The sequence below is a fragment of the Neopsephotus bourkii genome, unplaced genomic scaffold (genome assembly GCF_033783945.1).
Source record: "Neopsephotus bourkii isolate Nb327-2 ecotype Australia unplaced genomic scaffold, CSIRO-AGI_Nbou_v1 NB_1433, whole genome shotgun sequence".
In the NCBI taxonomy this organism is placed as follows: domain Eukaryota; kingdom Metazoa; phylum Chordata; class Aves; order Psittaciformes; family Psittacidae; genus Neopsephotus; species Neopsephotus bourkii.
Window position 1 is genome coordinate 3044343 of NW_026901910.1, and position 20902 is coordinate 3065244.

Below are 20902 nucleotides of genomic sequence, written 5' to 3' on the forward strand. Positions count from 1 at the left end.
CATCTAATCTCGAGGATGGGGCTTCCTTGCCCATAAGAAGTGAAGCAACAGGGCAGAGCTTTACCCGTGGTGACAGGCAAAGACCTTGTAATTAGGCTTTAATTGCCACTTGCTTGTCAATGATGCTGGGGTAATTAGTAGGGCGACAGCTCAGCAGGGGGGGAGCTGAGATGTGCTTGAAGCCCCTTTGGTCTCTTGGGTTCCCCTGCTCTGTTTATTGCATCTGAAAACAATAAGCGGCGTTCAATAAGCGCCAGCAATAATAATGCATCCCAAATGTCTATTTTTACCGTGCCCCCAAGACACAGCATTAAAAGAGGCCGCCAGGCTTTGCTTCCCAGGATATTCTCACTCCCTCCTGGTGGGATGGGCTTGTGTTGGGGTGATGCCTTCATCCCCCTGCAGCTTGGGGCAGCATCAAGAAGACCCAGAGATGCCAACCCACCATCAGAGAGCTGCCGTGCCTGACTCTCTGTACCCAAGAGGTCTCAATGGTGGCGCTTGAGCTCCACCAAGGCTTGAGTAAACCATGGTCCCACGCCAAGGGGCACACAACAGCCACATCCACTCTACTCAAGTCTTGGGTGGACCCAAAGGCCACTAAAGAGCTTCTTTCAGTGGCCATCATAGTTCTCAAGAGACAAAGTGTCTTTGGGAAGCACGTTTGCTACCTTAGCAGAATGGCACAAGCTTCCACTGGGTAGTTAGTCATTGCTAATGACTACACCCTGCCCTAATATTCCACTTACAAAGGATAAATTGCCAGTTAGATTAATTCAGCATGAAGAGAGCCAGGTGATTTGTCGAGGAAAAGAAGGGGATAAAAGAAACTTCCTGGCTGTTTGAGCAGTGATTTGTAAGGAGCTCTGCCACCGCCCAGCCCAAAGCTGTTCGGAAATCACACGGATGCAAGGGTTTAGAAGATGCAGCGAGGAACAGAGCTGTTCTCTCACTGAGGTTTTGCCATCCCGGGGTTGGCCTCACGCCATCACCACAGCCAAAACGCTCCCAAAAGGGTGACAAGGACAAAGCAGGAGCCAGGCAGTCACGGTCTGTTCATAAAGAAGGGGGTGCCCTCAGCCAGGCTCACAGCATCTGCTCCAGAGGGACAAGAATGGGGCAATTCATGGCCAGCACAAGCCACCTTTGTCCTGCAACCACCTCGGCCTCACTCTTCCTCAACCCATGGCCTGGAAGTGCTGGTCTGGCTCTGCAAACCCAGCCCCAGGACCTCAATAAGTGCTTTGAAGGCCCCAGCCATAGATCCATCAGTATGCATCCCCCTGACCCCTTCTCCTGGGGTCCTGGTCTCCATGGATCCCCCGTGCTCCAAGGAGGTGGGTCACTGGCCAAGAAGCATCCTTTCCCATCTCCCAAGAGAAAGGATTCCTTCTGGTTGCAGATGTGCTGCTTGGTCGTCTGCCACAGCCCTTAAAGCATCTACTCTCAAGGCAGGTTTGCCTTTTGGTTTAATAGCTGGAGAACAGAGAAGCTTCCTGGTTGACAGGATGGTCCCATCTGATGTTTATCCTGTAAAACTCTTTTTGCCTCATCTAGGGAGACCAAGCTCCCTCTTTAGCACAGAAAACACCCCGGTATATAATAAATAATCATTCATTTCCCTTAGCAACTTAAATCCTGGGGATGCAGGGAGCCAGGGCAGGGCCAACCACACTGATCATCTCCACATTCACTTCTACAGCAGATCTCAAACCAACTGCTAGGAGATAGGTAGAGTTGAAACAAGAGGGAAAGGCTCCCCAGCAGATCGCCCTGGCTTTCTTACCACATACCGTGTTTCTGCAGAGAAGCAATAGTAAGAAAAGGTGGCTGCATCCAGATGCTCTGCCTCTCCCTGCTGCTAAAAGGTACCAGGGAACTGCCTGACCTGAATATCTATTAATCGGATGAGGCAAACAAAGCCCCAGGCATCTCTGATGCTGCTGCTTGCAATGCAGCCAGCTCTGGGCTGCTCCATCACAAGGCAGTGCTCTGCAAACAACAGATCACATCTGCAAACAGCAATTCTCTGCTGGTCTTCACTCCCCATCTGTGGAAAATTCACCTTTGCAGAGTGCAGGCTGGTGAAATGAGTAAAGAAGTGGGCAGCCAGCAAGATGATTCCTGCAATTACATCCCTGCTTCCTGGCTGAAACCAGAGCCCTTTTCGGCAGCGAGAACTCATCAAGTTTTCAGAGGTTGGTGTCCAGAGGACAAGATGCAGGGAACCAAAAGCTGGGGGCAGCAGACCAAAGCTCTCTCTGCATCCTGCAATCAGATTTTTCCTATCACAACAGCCAGCTCTCACCAGGTCTTAGAACCACAGAATGGGATGGAAGGGACCTTAAAGCCCATCTAGTTCCAACACCCTGCCAAAGGCAGGGACACCTTCCACTGGAGCACGTTGCTCCAAGCCACATCCAGCCTTCTTGGACCCCTTCAGTCCTGTTTGGTGTCAAGGGTTGTCTTTTGGGTGGAGAATATGGATGCGCACAGACCCTCTGCTTGCTGCACCCCAGCTCACTGCTACGACCCCAGTATAGACCAGCACACCAAAAGGAGTTACTCAATCAATGTTTTAATTGACTTGAGCAGAAGACAAGGTTTCTATACACTGGGCCATCAGCCCCAATTGGTACAAAAGTAGTTAACAAAAAAACCCACCTCTTTTAAAAACAAACCTAAAACGGGCATTTATTAAAACCAGAAAGATACAAACGCGCCTCTGCCTGCTCACACCTTTCCTGCCTCCTGGAATCTCTTGAACAGTGCTTTGTCTGCCTGAAGGGCGAAGGTCAAAGCCCGTTTCTGGTAGTATGTGGAGTCCAGCACCAGGTTGTCAATCACATCTGTCAGGAGATGGGCTCTTTCCACAGAGATGCCTGGAGCATCGTAGCCCAGGGCGGTGAAATGCACGTGTAGATGGTAGTAGGAGGGATGGTAGTGCAGGTAGATGCGCAGCTGGGAGCCAGGCACTCCAAAACGCTTCATTATAGCCTCCTAAGGAGAAAGGAAACCACCATAGGTCAGGACTGGAACACACAGTGAGGGCATGGGGGCAAGCAGCGTGTGGACAGGCTTGGAAGGAGCATCCCTGGATGGTGGAGAGAAAGACAGAAGTGATTTCTGCTTCTCCATCCTCACAGCAAGGGGGAAGGGAGGGACAGAGCATTCCCCATCCTGTGTTTTGGTTTCCACAGGGCTGGAGGAATGCCTTCAGCTGCCCCACTTTCCTCGTATCACTTTCCATTCTACCCTTATCACTCCAGCTCACCCGGTGAGTTACAGCGATCTGTTACCAGCCGGTGTAATTAAAGCTCTGAGCAGTGCTGGTGAGCTCTGGCACGCTGGCTGGGTGCACTGCAATCCCCTGGCTAATCTCTTCATTAATCTCCACTTTCCCCAGTGCAATTACTTCCTGAGTTTCTAAGGCGGTGAAGGAAAGAGAAGCTATCGTGCATCCATCTGCACCAAGCATGCCCCAGCACAGGGCTGGAAAACACTCATCTGCCAGTGAAATCAGTCAAGGGCTTGGGAGGAAGAATCAACCAGGCTGGAAAAGACCTTTAAGATCATCAAGTCCAACCGTTCCCCCCAGCACTGCCAATTCCACCACTAAACCATGTTACTAAGGGTCTCATCTACATGTTGTTTGAACACTTCCTGTGATTCCACCACTGCTCTTTTACCAGTGTGGATAAGACAGGACTGGAATCCTGCAGCTCTTTGCTAAGAGAGATGTACTGAGCACCCCTAAAACACTTTGAATGCCACATGGTTTTCCAGTGCCGCAGGGAAAGGTGCTCACAGCCTCGGTTCATCACCTACTGTCACCTCCCATTAGTGGTCCATGCAGGTGATGGGGGTGGGTAGGTTGGTCACCAGTGACCCTGTGACAAGCAGGCTGTGCTCTCCCTGGCCAGGAGAGCAGCACTGGACCAGCCATGCTCTTACCTTCCCTTCTTGCAAGATGTTCCTCAGCAGCGGGAGGTGCTCAGCGGTCAGGTCCCGAAGAGACTTGACCTCCCTGCGGTGAACAAGGGCTATCAAGTAGAGGTCATCCAGCTGCAGAGAGAGATGGAGGTGACTACAGAGCAGATAGAAGCACGAGTACTTTGGACCCAACACACCAACCCCAGTTTGTGTGATAAGCAGCTACATCCAGCACGTTCAACCCACCCAAGCTGGGTTGAACCCAGTATAAGATGCCTTCACCCCCTGCATTTCTAAGCATCATTTCTGGGCAGAATGAAGTTTGTCCAGCACTAACTAGGAGACAACAGCTTCACCCCAACCCATACACAGTAGGATCACAAGTATTTCCTCAGCTTTGAAGGCAGATCAATTGATCAATCTTTTCTATACAACCCTTGCATGTTCACAACACAGCCCTGAACATCTCAAATACATTGTCCTGGTGCAGATTGAGGTTGGCACCCACCCTACTCCATAGGATCTGCCAGCACCCCGAGCACGGCCCTTTTAGCTCAGTGGTTCATCTCCACACTCAGATGAGGATTTACAGTGAATCACAGCAGCCAGAATGGCAACTGTAGATGTTTCCAAGTGAAAACCTTCCCACATTCCCACCGTGCAAATAGCTCCACTTCCAGTCACACCAACCCTATAAACAACTATTTTCAAGACCTAATCGGTCACTGGACAACACCAGTGCAGTAAAACACCCATTGAGCAGCTCTCAGGCAAACCTCTGGCATCTCCCAAAGCACTTCAATGTTTAACAAGACATAGAGATGTGGATCATTACACTTTAAAAGTAAATCAAAATAAATCCCTATCTCCTTCAGCTTTCCAATCTGAACACTGCAAATAAAAGGGTTTAGATATCTGAGACCATCTGGCTCTTTGGAAAGAGCTGCTCGTGCCAAAAGATGCTCTGAGGACCCCGACTCGGGGCGCTCAAACACGAAGCTGTTGTTTGCACCCAGCCAGCACATTGATGCTCATGGCTCCGTTTGATTCCCAAAGCAGCTTGTGCACAGCTCGTATCAGCTTGTCTTCTTTGGAGCAGGGCTGGCTGCTGGGAGGAAAAGCAAACAGCTCTTCTCCTTTAGAACAACATCTGCATGTTGCTGTTTGAAACAAATAAGGCTGTTGCTAAAAAGGCTCTGACTGATGTCATGCCGGGCATCGTTTCAGGCAACGCCTCGGGGCTCCTGCGGGTTTGAGAGAGGCTCAAAAGGAGTGGGAAGAAAGCACAAAACCACACAAAAAGGCTTTAAAACATGAAAAAACACCAAATCAAAACCAAAAGAAAACAACTCAAAACCTCTACCAAAGTTGGGCAGAAGGAGATGATGCGGCGCCCAGGAGATTAAGGATGGCAGCAAGCACAATGGAAAGATATTCCTCCTGTCCATCAGCCTGATAGAATTCCAGGTGAATTCACACCATTCCGTGGGCTAAGGTAGTGCTGTGGAAGGGATTTCAGGGAGTCCTGCTGGGAGTTATGCCTTGCTTCTCTAGTTTAATTTAGTAGCCTTGCCTGTTTGATGGGAGGAGGCAGAAGGAACCTGTGCCTGTGGTAGCCCCAGGGCTGCCAGGATAAGCTCTGGCTCAGCATCACCCACAGCCAAGAAGAAATTCCTTGGCTCAAAGGCAGAAGCCAAGAGCCCTTGCTGGGATGCTGGCTCGCCTGCCTGGGAACGAGACAGGCAAAGGGCTTGGCTAGCCCCAGGGGTCTCTTGCTGCAGACAGCAGCCCAGCAGTGGGAAGAAACCAAGATGATCCCGTCCAGCACAACAAGAAGCTCTCCCAAGGACAAATCCCACCATTTAAGCACTCCCTGACCATGCCACCTGCATGATGTGGATACAACAGGTCCCTAAAGCACAACTTTCAGCCCATCCATCTGTAAACCTGATGTGAGTTGTGAAGCTCGGCTGCTGCGAGTGATGATTTATACTGAGGCTTTGCTTGAAGCATATTACCACCCTGAGAGTAAAAGGCACTGAAGAAGGCACAGTTGAAACTCCCCAGGTATCAGTCTCTGTAGGAAGAAGGTTGTGCTTCCCAGTAAACAAGCAGAAATTGGGGTTTGGTTACCCCATCCCTGCTTGACAAGGGGATCGTCACAAGCTGATGTGACCAGAGATTGCTCTGCAGTGACCTGTTCACCTGTGCTCACCCAGCACCAGCACGGAAACACAGAGTTATGTTGCACATGAGTTACAGCCTGGTTAAAACCCTCTGTGTTTGAGTGAATGGCCACTCCCACGAGGGGTTAAGCAGCTGCTCCTAAGCTACAAACCATCTGTTTAACATTGCACGGAGGAGAGTTAATCACAGCAACCAAAGGACAACATCAGCCCCCTTTGTCCCTAAAGTTGAGGCTTGCACAAAGAAACAAAGCCCCAACCAAGTTCAGAAGGAGCAAACACGCAGCTGGCTTTAGGTTCAAACACATCACAGCACCATTTGGGCTAATACAGGAAAGAGAAAGGGATCCTAATAAATAAATCACCACCAGCAGCAGTGGGAACAGCCTGAGTTTTGCAGTGGCCACAATTAGCATGTGATAAAAGGCCCTGGCAATACCATCACTTAATGACAGCAGGAAGAGGAAGGACACATTCCCCTACTAAAACTTTCATTAGCGTGCTATTAGCAGCATGAAAGTGGACATTTCCTCTGGGTTACCTTCAGGCAAGCAGCATCCCTCCAAAGCTAAGAGGAGCAAACAAACCTGGTTTTGATTCCACTTAAAATCTGGAACTAGAACAAAGCCATCGCAAGGATCTGGGTTTTCATGGATGATTCGATCGGCCTCAGCCTTCTTCTCCAGGATATTATACACCCACTGAAAGAGAAATACGTGATTTAGAAACCAGCAGAGAAAACAACCACCTCAGGCACAATTAGCCCAAGCTCACGGTTTAGCGCACATTCCCTTCAATTAGAACATAAAACCCAAACCAAAGCAAACAACAACTTGATTTTAAGATGACCAAATCATCTCACGGCTGGGAACATTTGTAGTTCATTATCCATAACACTCCAACAACAAACTCCAGGCTGTTACCAGCTCTTCAGTGAAAAGATCCCCCCTCAAACCCAACCCTGCTGTGCAGCACTGCACTGATTTATTCAGGCAGTTTTGCTTTCTCTCAAGCATTAAGAACTGGCCACAGCAGGAGATGAGGCACTGAACACAGTGTAGAAATAGCTGCATTTGCCCCTAGGAGGATGTGGGGATAATCCTCCCCATTGGGGTCTAGCAATACTCCAACCAGACCTGGCTGCTCCAGAGATGGAGCTGCTGCAAGCACTAAATACCCATCACAACGGGGCAGAACTAGAGGAGCTTTAAGGTCCCTTCCAACCCAAACCATTCTATGGTTCTTTACACCTCCAAAATGCACTTCGAGTCTATGATAAAAGCATCACTTTCCCCACCAAATTTAGGTATGAAATGCTTTGGTTGGGCTGGGAAGGTGCAGACACTGAGCTCGGTCAGTGGTTACTGTGCACACCAGACTCTCAAAAGAACCCTTCTGGAGAGCTCTGTCAAGACTTTAATTAATCAAACCAAAACTTAGGATCATTGTGAACTGACCTGAATACATCCCTTAGGGAGAAACCAACCTCTCCTCCCTTGATCTGGGTTTTGTGCTTAAATTCCTGGTCTTTTCTCCTAGCAACAACATCACAGAGAAGATTAGATTCTCCAAGTGATTTTGGAAAGCATGGCACAAAATCATGGTGCGCTGTGACCCTGGAAGGAAAGCAGGGCAGGAAATGGAAGTTTGCCCCTTGGTTTGGTGTTATGCCTGTCCTTGTCACATATCCAAGCTATCAGTGCCCTGAATAAGCTCACTGATCAGATGAGCTGGATTTTAAACCCAAGTGCTGCCTCATGTGATGAGCAGGTCACCAGCTGCCTGCTCTTGCTGTTTCCAGCATAAACCCAGTGAGGACAACACACATCCAAAGACTGGCACCACAATAAGACTATTATACTGAAAGCATCCGGGCTTTGCATCCTCCATCAGAACACAGAGAGGCCTCTGTAGTCCCCTGATATTTCAGTTACCCTTCATATTTCCCCTTTCTACTCCTCAAACCCAGTTAGATAAAGACAAGAAATGGCATTATCAATGGCTGGTTGTCTTTGGGGGGCTTTACTTTTAATGGATAGCCTCAGCAGATCAAGGATTTGGTTTATTCCCCCTTCTGCACAGGCTGGCACGAATTGGTCCCTACACACTTGTGTTCCTTTGGTCTCTAAAGATGAGAGGAGTGATCAAAACAGATGTAAACCAGGAAAAACAATCACTTGCTGCTGCCTGGGGTTAGAAGGACACTAAAAGCACAGCTTTACCACATGGACTAGGGACTGAATGGCAAAGGAGCTGTAGGCAAAGTCCAAGGAGTGAGTTTGGATGCAGTAATCCAAGAACAATCTGTGCCTTTCCATTTCCACAACACCCAAGAGATTCCCACAATGACACCAACGCCCAGGGAGCCACCCTTGGAAAGGAGGAGGAATGTCCCAGCACAGGAAGTCTCCAGAAACCTTGGGAAAGGCCAGGTTGTCAGGGGAGGGGGTTCTCCCCCTCTGCTGCACTCTGGGGCAACAACACAAGAGGGACATGGAGCTGTTGGAGTGAGGCCAGAGGAGGCCACAGGGATGCTCCAAGAGCTGGAGCAGCTCTGCTCTGGAGTCAGGCTGAGAGAGCTGGGCTGGGTCAATCAAGGAGACCAAAACCACCCACTCTGCAGCAGGGAATCAGTGGTATCCATACCTGGATGCTGAAGCTCTGGGACTGGATGTAGGGCAGCGTTATGTTCTTGTAATCCTCCCAGGTTTCACGGATGAGGTGCACCTCCTGACGCAGGTACTTCTGAAGGTGTTTCTCCGTGGCAGGGTACACCACCGTGGTCTTTATCTCTAGAAACAAACACATCTGTGATAAATCAGTGTACAAAGCCCACACTACTTCCTGCAGTCCCCAATAAACCTGTTTTCCTTCCCAATAAACACCTCACTAAAAGAGATACTACTCTTATCTTATGGTGGAGGAGAACAGGCATGGAAAGCAAACAAGTGCTTTAACCTTTCAGGCTGCCACTGCTTTTGTTGAGGAGGGAGAAGCCGACAACACAGCCAGGGCCTGTCTTTCTAGTTCAGTGGAGGAGTTTGCTGTCTGAAAGGGCTTTTTCCCACACTCGCTCTTTCAGGCGTATCAGCAACATCAGGGCAGAGCTGGGGCTCCCATGCACACATTCAACAACCAGGACAGAAACAGCACCCCAGGGTAGAGATGTATCTTCCTTGTACTTAAATCTAAAGCTCCTAGCAAACACCCAGCAACTTTCTCCAGTCACAGGAGCAGCCACGGTGCGAGCTGCAAGCAGCAGGGCCAGCGCACGGAGTGGCTCCTTCCCAGAGCTCTTAGGCATCACAGTCCTTGGCCTTGAGCCCTGAGAGCAGGAAGCAAAGAGGTCAAGGGCATGGGGATGGATCCAGAGCAAACAAGGTGGGTTGATGGGTTAATAGAGCCTGGGATGAGCTGAGGGAAGAGCGGGTGATTCCCCTGCACCACCTGACAGTGAAGATTCAGCTGGTGAAAACAGTTTCCGTTTACCCGAAGATTAAAACTGCTGCGTAATTTGTGTGGCATTAAAGAGGACACAAGCACACACCTCATCAGCCTCTGCAGCACTAAATCTTACCCACAGTGGTGAAACTCTTGGAAGGAGAAAAGCCCCACGAGACCGGACAAACTGACAGCAGACCTGATCAAAGCAAGGGGCCAGGGCATTGCCAATGCTGCAGCTTGTGCCCAGAACGGGCACAAACCCCACAGGTGACACACTCACCATGGTACCAGACAGCTGTGCTTCATGCATTATATATTTAAAGACACAGGCAGACACTGAATATAAATACAGTATTAACATTAGACAGGCTGAGACTGGGCTTGTTCAGCCTGGAGAAGCCCAGAGAAGCTGTGGCTGCCCCATCCCTGGCAGTGTCCAAGGCCAGGTTGGACACAGGGGCTTGGAGCAAGCTGCTCCAGTGGAAGGGGTCCCTGCCTGTGGCAGGGCTTTGGAACTGGATGAGCTTTAAGCTCCCTTCCAATCCAAACTATTCCATGATCTATTTGTTCCTAAAGCCAGGGTTTGGGTCTTTAGTTTTCTGCTGTCTCTTTTCAAGGCTGGCTCTGCACAAGCCGGGTGACTCTGCCTTTTCATTTTAGGCCAAACCCAGCTTAATGAAATCCACAGGAAAATGCTGGTAACATGAAATATGAAAATGCAAACCACAAGGGCAGCCTGGTCCGTTTCCCACCGTACACATGTTCAAACAAGGTTGTTTTCCAGGACTCCATTAGCACTTCTAGTGGGATGATGTAATAGCAAGAGAAAAAAAAAAGACATGCAAGGCCGTAGCTCCTCTGCTCCTTACTCAAGACCAGCAAAGCAATGGGGAGAAAAGAAAAAGGCAGAAGATAATGCCCAGCCTCAGGATGAAACTTCCACAATTTCATTTTATAGCCCAAACTAAGAGCAGGGACTGCAGCAGAAACCCCCTCCATGGTGATGATAATACAATCCATGCGCTGGCCAGGTTGGGTTGCAGAGGACCCTTCACAGCTTCCCCATCACCTCCCCAGTCTGGGTGGTGGGAAGAGCCACTCTGGCTACTTTGAAGCCTACTGCAAGATCAGAGGAACCCTTAACGTGCAGCTGCAGTCAAGCAGCAGATGTTTGCAGGAGGAGAGGGGGGGAGAGGCTGCGGTTCAGTAATGATCCTTTCCCTTCTAGAGGTCTCATCAACCCTGGAGCGCCCCAGCAATGCTCATTAACATGAACTACCGCAGCCCAAGGAGCTGTTTGATAACGATAGTCAGGCTCTGAGCATTTCAGAGCCCATGCACAAGATGGAAAGTCCTGTCTAAGGCTGGCAGGAAACAGCCACGGCGAGACCAGGCTCGCCACGAAATCTTTCCATTGCTGGCAACGGGCCGTGTTCATGCTCCAGTTTAAAAGCCGCCGTGCTCCTGGCAGGCTCGATGTGCATTGAAGCATCACGTAGGCTGTGGGGCAGCTGAAACCTACCCTGGCTTGGAAATGAGGGTAAAGAACTGCTTTAGGACACATGATGGGGGGTTTTAAGCTCGCTGGGTCTGAGTCACATCAGCCACGTGTTCCCATGGGCTGCCACGGAACGCCTGTGGTTTACTCTGGAAGTCAGGAGTGACCCTCAATTAACTGGGGGTTATAATAAAGAAGGCTTAATGGAAAGAACCTTTAATTGAAGGAGCAGGAGGCAGAGGTGCTGTGATGGCAGAGAAGAACCCATGGGGCAGGTCATCCTATGAAGGGTGTTGGAGGGGATGCACTGCACTCTTGTTTCCCTGCCCAGGAAAAAAGGAAACTCGGCTTCAAAACAACCAAGAAACAAAACCAAAACACTGGGGGATTTATGGGAAAAGGGGCTGAGGGCAGTTGTTGCCAGCAGGAGACGATGAAACGTGTTTGTGCTCCCTATGGAGCAGGACAGATAGACATCGCAGAGGAGAAGGCAGAGAGAGCTCACGCACATAGGAAAGTGCATTCTCCTCTTCCATGCCACACTCTCTCCAAAATCCCCTTCCAGCTTGGCCTGTTGAGTTTCAAACTGATTCAAACAGCAAGGAGAGCCCTGTGCTCACCTCTCCCATCCCACTCGGCAACATTGAAACAGAGGGCTCTAGTTCTGTCTTTAATAGATTTGAACACACAGGGCAGGAACAACCTGTTTCTATCTCTGGGCAGGGGTGCTTTTTGCCTCCCTTTGCTAGTAGGAAGCTGAGCTTTGGCTCATCATCTGCCTGCCTTATCAGCTCAACCATGGGGTGCAGGAAGGTGTCAAGGCCAGGAAACAGCAGAGAAAGCCACACTGCACTTCTCTGCAAGCCTCCTTCCTGCTGCTTACAGCTCTGCACCGTCTTCCCAGCATCAACTATCTCCTTCCATGCAGCCTTAACTGTATTTTTGTTCAGTTTCATGACCACCACAGCACAGTGGTCACAGGGAAACACCTCATTTTAACTGCCTCTGCCATCTGGGGCTTTCTTTATTGAAAGAGATAACAGCACATAAGGAAAAGGATAAAGCTTGCAAGAGGCCAGTGCGTGTCAGGGCAAGCCAAGCTGCTGGAGACATCTGGCAAAGGCTGGTTGGCCCCTGGTTCCCTCCCAAAGGGGACTTGGGGGGGGCCTGTAGCTGCAGGTTACCAAGCCCCAAACCCCAGAGCAAAGCATGGCCATACCCCCTACCAACCCACCCCACACCTCCCACTGCTGCAGCATCTACGCTTCCATAAGGAGCTCTCTTTGCTGGGTAAGCCCTGCAGGCAGGCGGAGCATGGAAACACTGGGACACGACCAACCTCCCTTTGGCAGCTCCTGCAAGTCTCTCCAGCTCCACGCTGCCTGAAACCAGAGCAGGGAAAGCAGGGATATGTATCACTTCCTGCATGACTGACTACTTTCCTTCCATGCTCTCCCGTTTCTCCCAGCCCCGTGTCAGAGAGATGGAGCATCTCCTGCTGTGCTTGTTCTGAGATGGTTTTAGTCAGCTCCAGCCTGCAACCCAGCAAGTAAAGACTCCTTCAAGGATTGGTAAGAGCCCTTAAATTATGCTGGCACAGCTTTGGGGCTGTAAAACACACCATACCTCAGCAACCAGGTAAGAGGAGGCTGCTTTTCATTGGAAACAGCAAGATTTTCCTGCCGAATGGGTGTGAGCACCACCAGGAGCTGGATGTTACTGGGGAACACGTGGATTGAACCATCGGACTTTTGCAACCAAGCTTTTGGCAACAGCATCTTTCCCTTCTAGGAAAGCAGCCCTTGCTCTCACTGCAAGGGAAAGTCCCAGAGCTGCGTTTCCTTCACCATCTCTCACACTTCTAGGAATCAGCTGCCTCTTAAACCTAGGCAACATCCAGCCTTAAAGTAAGCTATGCATGGCTGCCTTTGCCAGTAGCAGAGCAGTTAGGATTAGCTCTGACACTGCTCCTCCTTGCAAAAACGCTCACATTTCCTTCTCTTTACTCAGGTAGCTTGCTGCCGTTCAGATGAGCTCTGACCATTGTCAAGCTGCTTTACAAATGTCTTTTATTCCCCCATTTTAGCCTTGACACATCTCTCCCAGTGGCCACTTAAACCAGAGACACAGCTGAGGTCCTTTCTCTGGCCAGCATCTCCACACCCGTATGCTCCCAGCCCTAAAAACCTCATCTTTAAGCAGCAGCAGAGTGAAATTCCTCTTCCCAGGACAGCAGGGAGGTGCTTACTGAGGTAATGTGCTGCTTTTGGCCTCCCTTCCTTTGCTTTCACCGCGCAAGCAAAGCGACTGGCCTGGACTCGCAATGGACCACTAAAACGAAACCAGCTTTCATCACATAGGGCCTGTGTTAGCTTGACTCTGCAGAGGGAACAGCAGCACATCAACAGGAGAGGGTGAAGAAAACCTTCACCTTCAGCTATCAAGAAACTCCAGCTCAAAGAAGAGCTGCCCAAGGACTTAGGACAATAAAGGAGGTATTGAGAAACACCTTAAAAGCAGAGGGGCTGGAGGCGACTCCTCACACCCAGTGTCATGAGTCACTTGAGGCAGTGATTTCCTCATGTGGTTTACCTTACCTCTAGACAGCAAGAGACTGAGCAGAAGAGGGGTCCACCCATCTGGGGTGTGAAATCCCCAGGGGGAACTGTATGACACCACAACCCGGGGCTTTTCAGAGGAACTGCTTCATGCCATGAACCACTTGACCTTTACTGCATCGTGCTAAGTCACAGGAGAGAAACCCCTTTATCTCTCCAACCCTGGGACCAAAAGGCTGCGAGAGACTCCATGCAAGGGTTCATTGCATCTCAGCACGATCCCATCCCGAGATTCCTCACAAGCCTTGACGCCGTCTGCAGCCTCACAGGAAGCTTTTCCTCCGTTTTAGGTTTATGAGCTGCATTCCTCACGGCAACTCCCTTCTTGGGCCGTGACTCAACTCAAAAGGGCGATTTCCTTCCCCTCCTGACACACACAGCCGTTCCCCCCAGTGCCAGCCCAGCTGCCTGTCAGCAGCTTAAGCAACGTGCCCACAAAACCAGCTATTGAGCACTGAACTGCTTTAAGGAAGAAGTTTCCCTGCGTATAGCACGGAGCTGGGGAGCCTGAAGAGCAGCACCAGCACCCGCAGCCCCATCCTGATCCCCTGCTTGGGGCTGCTCAACATCCAGAGCAAGCACAAGGAGAGAGGTGAGGAGGAAAGATGAACCACTGGGTAACACATCTGCAAAACCCTACCTTTTAAAGGCAATGGAAGAGTAGTTAAAGAGATACGCTTTAGCAGAAGGAAACCAGAGGCTTTTTCCCTATTCAAACAGAAGGAATGGCATAGGGACTCATCCGGAAGCACAGCAGGTTTGGTTCAGCTATACATGACACAAACACTGGGCAGCCACAGCACAGAGGACGCACCAAACAACCTGAATGAGATTTCAGTTTAACAAAGACCCAGAAATGGGATGTGAAAAGACTCAGATTCACCTGATTCGCCCCAGCCTCTCAGATAAAGCAGGACCAGGAATGGCACTGACAGAGGTGACATTTAACAGCCTTTTCACCCTGGTGATGGGTTTCACACCGGCATAAACCTTAAATAAAGACTGAATCAGGGGAATACTGGAGTTAAAGAGCACTGCTTGAAGCGCTATAAGAAGTCAGATGCCAGCCCAGCTGCCAGGGCTGCAGCTGGAGAGAGGCCCAGGGGACTTCAGTCTTGCAATGCCACCTCGTGGAAATCACTGCGAGCCGCTGCAGCAGACGCCCAAGCAGGAAGGAGGCTGCGCACAGCTTTAACATCTCCTGCCTTTGGAATGTGTCGTTGCAACACCAAAACCTCTGATTTCGAGTCCTTCACAGGGCAAGAGGAGCATAGCACACCTCACAAGCTCCCAAAGACAGACAGTGATTCCTCCTACACCATGGAAATAGCATTAAAATACAGGTGTATTTGGGAAGTCACACCAACCATCCAAAGAATTCAATTCAGGACTGCAACAACTTCTAATTTAAGCTTTCACTCTGATGAATTTTGACTCTGTGAAGCCTGTTTGGCTGTCACGGTGCTTATGGAAGCATTCATGTGTAATTAATCACTGCACCTTTGGAATTTAAGCACATCCCAGCATTAAACTGAAGTGCCCAAGCCGCCAAGATGTGCTCTGCAGTGTTATCAAAGTAAACATGATGGGGAGAGACAGTGCCTTACACCAGATTAACAAACATCACCAAAGACAGACACACAAGGAAAGCTCCCACACCCACAAGCCCCTGACCTTTAAATAAGGCACAGGCAAGGAATCAAGTGATATCTGTTTAGAGTCCAGCAACTCTATAGCTTGGTGAGCATGAGGAAAAGGAGGCGATGTGAGGCAGCACCCAAAACCTCAAGATTAAGATGTTGCCTTCAAAGCAGCAATGCTCTACTGCTCCCCCAGCTCTGCTGCTGCCAAACCACAACCAGAGCAGGTAGGAACACATGGAGCAGCATCACAGTCACATCACCTTCCTGGGACCCCCGTGCTCACCGCTCAGCTCTGGAGGAGGGTAGAGGTGGTATGTCTTGTAAATGTCATTGTGCATCCGCAGCTCCAGCTTCGTGTGCTTCTTCAGCAGGTCCAACAGCTTCTCCTCCTGGAAAGGAGTCTTTTCCAGGATGACTAAAGCATCTGTACCCTCTCCAGAAGGGCCTGTCACCTGGAATAAGAACCAATATAGCTGTTGGTGACATGGATCCAGTTTGAGGCCAAGACCTGAGGCTCCACAGCAGACACATTGCAGTCCCTCAATTCCTGTACACAAACCCCCTCCTGGACCAGCCAACCATCTAAAAATAAAGGCACGTGTGGCCTGAGGCACAGCAGGAATCTGCTGCCCATAAGGGAGGTTTCTGTTGGGAAGCACAGGATGTGGACAGTGTCTCAGCCCATCTGCACCTCCCCGGATGCTCCCAGCACCCACAGCCACATTCCCACTGACCCACATCACTGATTTCATCTCAGATACTCTCAGGTCAACATGGGGCTGTCAGAGGGTCAGGATGAGGACACAGGCAGGCAGCAAGGGGCTGGGGGACTGTAACACTGCAGCTTGTGTCCCTGCCCACGGCAGGGGGCTGGAACTGGGTGGGCTTTAAGGCTCCTTATAACCCAAACCAGTCTGAGATCCAATTGATTTCTCTCTTATGGCACCCTTTTACCTTTACCTTTTATAGGAATTGATATGCTTATCCTATCTACATCGCAGAGCTAGCATGATGCTTGCAGATCAATGCCGCTTCACTACCAAGCACGACAAACCTCCTCTCGGGCCCAGATGCAACACGGGTACCAATACAAACGTACCCAGAGCTTTGAATTAAGCCTTCCAGCAGGGGAAGCGGCCTCATCCTGGCACCCCCCGGCCCTCCCCTTTGCTCGGCTTTGGGCAGCACCGGGATGGAAAAGCGAGTAAATGGGGACAACGTGGAGGATAACGTGGGAATAAGAGGGAACAAAAGCGGCTCCCGCCACGCTAGATCTGGCGCGCCAGGCGCTCCGGTTGGGGGCGTGGCCTTGCAATGGGGGCGTGGCGTCTTTACGTCCCCCCGCGGGAGGCGGAGCCAGCGCTCAGCGCGGTAAACAGCGGTGCGTGTACTCGGTCCTACCCCCCCCCCAAGCCCGGCGTCCCGCGGTACCTCCCCGTGCAGGAACACGGCCTTATCCCGCGCCGACTCCCGCAGCACACGCCGCAGGCGCAGCTCCGCCAGCGGGAACGGGGCAGCGGCACCGCCATCGCGATCCCCATCCGCATCCTCCTCCTCCTCCCGCTTCCTCTTCACCGGCGGGGCCTCCGCCATGGCGCGCACCGCCACACTGCGCCTGCGCCGGCTCGCACAAAGGGGTGAGCCTCGCAGCCGCGAGTACAGCCTGCCCCCTAGCGGCTTGGGGGTAGATCTTCCTCAAGGGGGGGGTCTAAGCTTAACCCCACTACACTGAAACCCAAAGAAAGGAGGTGAAAAGAACAGTAAAACTAACTCAAAATGTCAGACTTATGCATTTATATTGTCCCAGAGAACGCGTGCAAAGGCCGGGCAGGCGCTGTGTCAGTTTACTGAGGGTCTGAGCCCCATCAGGAGCCTTGAAGGCCCCCCCCCCTCCCGGAGCCTCTGAACATCAGAGCTTAGTGTTTGCACAATAAGCAGTAGGGACCAGGATGTCCCTATCCCCTCCGAGGGGAGTCTGGCCACACAGACGTGGGCATCTGTCCTCCAGGGATGCAGGTGAGTGTCCATGTTCAGTTCCCAGGTCTGCTCCAAGGTCCTTTGGGATGTGGCCACATCCAGATTCATTGTCCACTACTCCGTTGTGCTCATGGAGCTCCGGCACAGGTCCTGGAGATCTGCAGAGGCAGAAGATAAGCCCCATAAGCAACCAGTTAAGCTTAAAATAAGTAAACTGCCATGGTCTTTACACCCTCAGAGTGATGTACTCACAGCGCACAACAGTGTCCCTGATCTGCCTGAAGCTGTTCTCCTTCATGTAGATGTAGTAGAGGTTTCGCAGCTCCTTGGGATAATCCTTCCGATCCACATCCTTCAGCACAGGGATGGTGCGCCCATTGGCCATCGGGGCTTCCGCCAGCGCCTGGTGCATCTGGTACTTGCACCACGGATCCTGCAGGAAGCCGGGGGTGATGAGCATGACCCAGCAGTGGCTGTTCTGCACAGCATCACACAGCTCCGTCACCACCGCGCCGCCCGGCGCCGCGTCCCGCAGCTGGAGGAAGCAGCGGAAGCTTTCGGGTTGACCCTCCAGGTAGGACACCAGTTCCTCCACCACCTCCAGGTCCACCTCGCTGTGGCAGATGCAGACATCATAGGTCTTAGCCCAGCGGGCGCTGCCCGAGGCGGTGATGTCCGACACCAACATGGGTGATGAGCGGATGGAGCGGGTCAGGCTCGTGCTGGGAGAAGAGCTGGAGCTCTCAGCAGAGGATGAGGAAGGTGATGAGGAAGCAGAACGGCTGGTGTTGAGGCTGTTCTCCACTGACCTCGGCTTGGGCTTGTGCAGGAGCCGCTTAAACCAACCTGCAGAGCCAGGGAGACCATAGGGAGGTTTTAGGGGGGGCTTCCAATGGCATCAGCAGGACACCTCCAGACAGGAGGATCCAGATGGGATCTCACCCCAATCGCCCAAAACCACCCCAGCCGCTAGAACATCTGCTACCATGACACATGGATGCATCCCTGTGGGCACCCGCATGTTTTGGTGGGGAGGGGACAGACTCAGTGTTCACTCCCCAGCACTCACCGGCCATAGCGGGCACTGCGCTGCTCAGCTGCCGATCGCCAGCCTGAACCCTCTCCTGCCAGCAGGAAGAATAAGGGATAAAAGAAGAGATCAGGAGAGCAGGAACCAGCCCGCAGCAGGCCTCAGCCCCCAGAGCTCAGTGGGGTTTATCCCAGCCCCCAAATCATCCCCAGAAGGGTCTCTCTGCACCCACCTCCCCAGTAGTTGCTAGGAAGAGGCAGCTCAAGCCCTCCTGCTCTTTACCAGATGCATACCTGTGGCGAGCGAGGCCGAGAGCCAAAGGGCAGGAGACAGCCTCATTCCCGACGGTGGGGAAAGGATCCTGTGGAGGAAAAAGTGGGATCACCATGGACCGATCAGCTGGGGCAAACAGAAGAGGGCTTGGCTGAAGCCCAAGCAAGCCATTGCTTAGTAATAGTGAAATACTCATGGATACCAAAATAGATAGGGGGGAAGTTTAGGGTGTGCCTACCTGGGATGCAGGAGATGGACACCGGAGCAAGGAAGGGGGATACATCAGCCCTTGAGTTCAGCAAGGAGGATCTTCAGGGATCAGCTAGGTGGGAAAGGAGAGTTAGGATACAACATGTTCCCTCCACAGCCTAATAGGATCCACGCTGAATGGCGATGCCGATCCACCCTTACAGCTTCCCTATCTGGGAACAGCTCTTAATGGAGCAGCCCCAGGTGGTGAGGGGAGGGCAGAGGCACCCACCAGCTTCCCTATGGACAGTGTGGAAGAGCTGCCCCCTCCCTGGGCTCCCCACGAGATCCCCCCAGTTGGGGGCAGGCCGGGTTCCGCCGGGCATACGGAAGCACAGGCAGGGGAAGCAGCTCAGCCCTCTCTGGGGCCTCCCTCCCACATCCGTCACCACGCCCAGTACGCACCAGCAACCCCAGCTGAGCTCAGAGGTGGACACTGGAGCCTCTGCCCACCACTGTGACACTGCCATAGGCGAGCTGGGTCAGTGTCCCCCTGACTGTTCACTCTGGAGCGGAATGATGGCTGTCACAGCCCCACTGTACACAGCACCAGCTATGGGTCCCCACCTTGGAGGAGCTTGGCCCTCACCTCTACCCATCTCAATGCACTCAGGAAGGTAACAGTCAGTGCTCATCACCCTAATTTCAGACCTGTTTTTCCTTCCTCCCATCCCAAAACATTCCATGCCCCACAGGATCCACCCACCCACATGTGGGTCAACCCCCAAGCCACCAGACCTTCATCCCTCTGCTTTACCAGAGGGTGAGCATCACCCCACAAACCTTGAGTCCCCACTGGATGGCTCCCCATCCCTGCCTTCACTATAATATCATCATTATTAAAGGGAGCAGTGCAATCAAGGAGGCACAGCTTGACTCACAACATGCCTTGACCCACCAGCAGCACGTTGAAGCCCCCTAGCAGCACAAGCACAGTTCACCTATGGGCTGATCATCACTGGGAAGCCTGCGTCCTAGTCAACTGCCTGCAAAGAGCATTAAGAAACAGGTTGAGAACAGGATGAGCGCAATGCGAGGTCAAAGCCAAACCCCCAAAAGGCGTTCGGGTGAGCGAATAGGGCTACTTTTACCCCTAAATACACCCATAACCAACACACTTCATTATGGTGCTAATACAGTGATACACAGCTCTAAATAACCCCAAAGAGATGCATTACAGCAGCCAGCGGCGGTCAAGCGCCGCTCTTATACCGAAGACGCTATCACAGGCACAGAGGCAGCTAGCACAAGACCCCTGAGGGGTTAGAGAGCACAATCACACCCAGAACAACCCCTTATAACAGAGGGGAGCGGGCCCCATCCCCTCACCCCCCCCCCCCAAAGCAGGCATCTCCGTACGAACCTGCCCCTCCGCACCCAGACCGCGATGGAAGTGCGCATGCGCCCGCAGCCACAACGCGGAGTGAACTCTCGCGGGACCCAAAGCTCTTCTCCCCTTCCGTCGTGGGAACAGGAAGGTCCCGCCCAGTCCTCTTCCAGCCAATGGGAGGGCGGAGTGAGAGTGGGTTGACCAATCGCGTCTCGTCTAGTCGCCAGCTGTGATTGCTCTATTCATTGCTTTGGGCATCAATGAGTACTTAAAGCGCCTTCAGTGATAGCTGTGATACCCACAAGGAACTGGTGCCCCGGCAGGTGATGAGTTATACCTGTGACACATGCTTCCTGGTTATGTTTGTGGAAGGCAGTGGGAAATCTCATTTCGTGCTGTACCGTGAAATACCATGGCTTTCTGAACAAGCACACTTAAGTTCTGAGTAAACATTCATGAGTTTCAGAATGGTTTGGGTTGTTTTTTTTCCCACAAAGGCAAAGGATATCAATGAAAAGACCAATGTTTCTTTTCATGCTCTGTTGATAGCTCACTGGAAAGGAAAGAACAAATAAAAAGAGGAATGGTGCAACCACTGGTTTTGTTCTGCTTCTGAAGTATTTACTATTCATAGCTCTTTTTCTAGTGGTCTGTGGGATCCTCTGGAAGTCCACTGCTGTCTGGAGTGGCTGTGAAGGCTCCTCACATTTGGAAGGGTGCA

The 20902-nt window shown here is 51.6% G+C and overlaps 2 protein-coding genes across 7 annotated transcripts; both read right to left on the bottom strand.

The window, feature by feature from the left end:
* Positions 1-2667: 2667 nt before the first annotated feature.
* DCPS (decapping enzyme, scavenger) lies at positions 2668-17020 on the bottom strand. The gene is made up of 6 exons (XM_061368467.1): positions 16754-17020; positions 15606-15774; positions 8766-8911; positions 6707-6820; positions 3955-4065; positions 2668-3000 (listed from the first exon to the last, which is right to left on the bottom strand). Exons 1-6 carry the CDS (start codon positions 16913-16915, stop codon positions 2734-2736), a joined length of 969 nt encoding a protein of 322 aa, XP_061224451.1. The 5' UTR covers positions 16916-17020; the 3' UTR covers positions 2668-2733.
* A 73-nt stretch (positions 17021-17093) lies between these two features.
* On the bottom strand, positions 17094-20231 carry TIRAP (TIR domain containing adaptor protein). Of its 6 annotated transcripts, none has more exons than XM_061368469.1 (6): positions 20215-20231; positions 19750-19837; positions 18841-18924; positions 18369-18423; positions 17552-18145; positions 17094-17457 (listed from the first exon to the last, which is right to left on the bottom strand). In XM_061368469.1, exons 3-6 carry the CDS (start codon positions 18883-18885, stop codon positions 17414-17416), a joined length of 738 nt encoding a protein of 245 aa, XP_061224453.1. In that variant the 5' UTR covers positions 18886-18924; positions 19750-19837; positions 20215-20231; the 3' UTR covers positions 17094-17413. The 6 variants fall into 6 exon arrangements, with proteins under 6 accessions (XP_061224453.1, XP_061224455.1, XP_061224458.1 ...); XM_061368471.1 differs by lacking the exon at positions 20215-20231 and adding an exon at positions 18623-18690; XM_061368474.1 differs by lacking the exon at positions 20215-20231 and adding an exon at positions 18623-18728.
* Positions 20232-20902: the final 671 nt, after the last annotated feature.

Bases quoted from the DNA above. Each gene is read 5' to 3' on its own strand.
- DCPS (XM_061368467.1), bottom strand. From the start codon at position 16,915: ATGGCGGAGGCCCCGCCGGTGAAGAGGAAGCGGGAGGAGGAGGAGGAT. The intron at 8,912-15,605 runs GTGAGCACGGGG...GTTTGTTTCTAG, and splicing joins CCCTCCTCCAGAGCTGAGCG to AGATAAAGACCACGGTGGTG. The intron at 3,001-3,954 runs GTAAGAGCATGG...CTTTCTCCTTAG, and splicing joins ACATCTTGCAAGAAGGGAAG to GAGGCTATAATGAAGCGTTT.
- TIRAP (XM_061368469.1), bottom strand. From the start codon at position 18,885: ATGTATCCCCCTTCCTTGCTCCGGTGTCCATCTCCTGCATCCCAG. The intron at 18,424-18,840 runs GTAGGCACACCC...TCCTGCTGGCAG, and splicing joins GTCCATCTCCTGCATCCCAG to GAGAGGGTTCAGGCTGGCGA. The intron at 18,146-18,368 runs GTGAGTGCTGGG...CTGGCTCTGCAG, and splicing joins CGCAGTGCCCGCTATGGCCG to GTTGGTTTAAGCGGCTCCTG.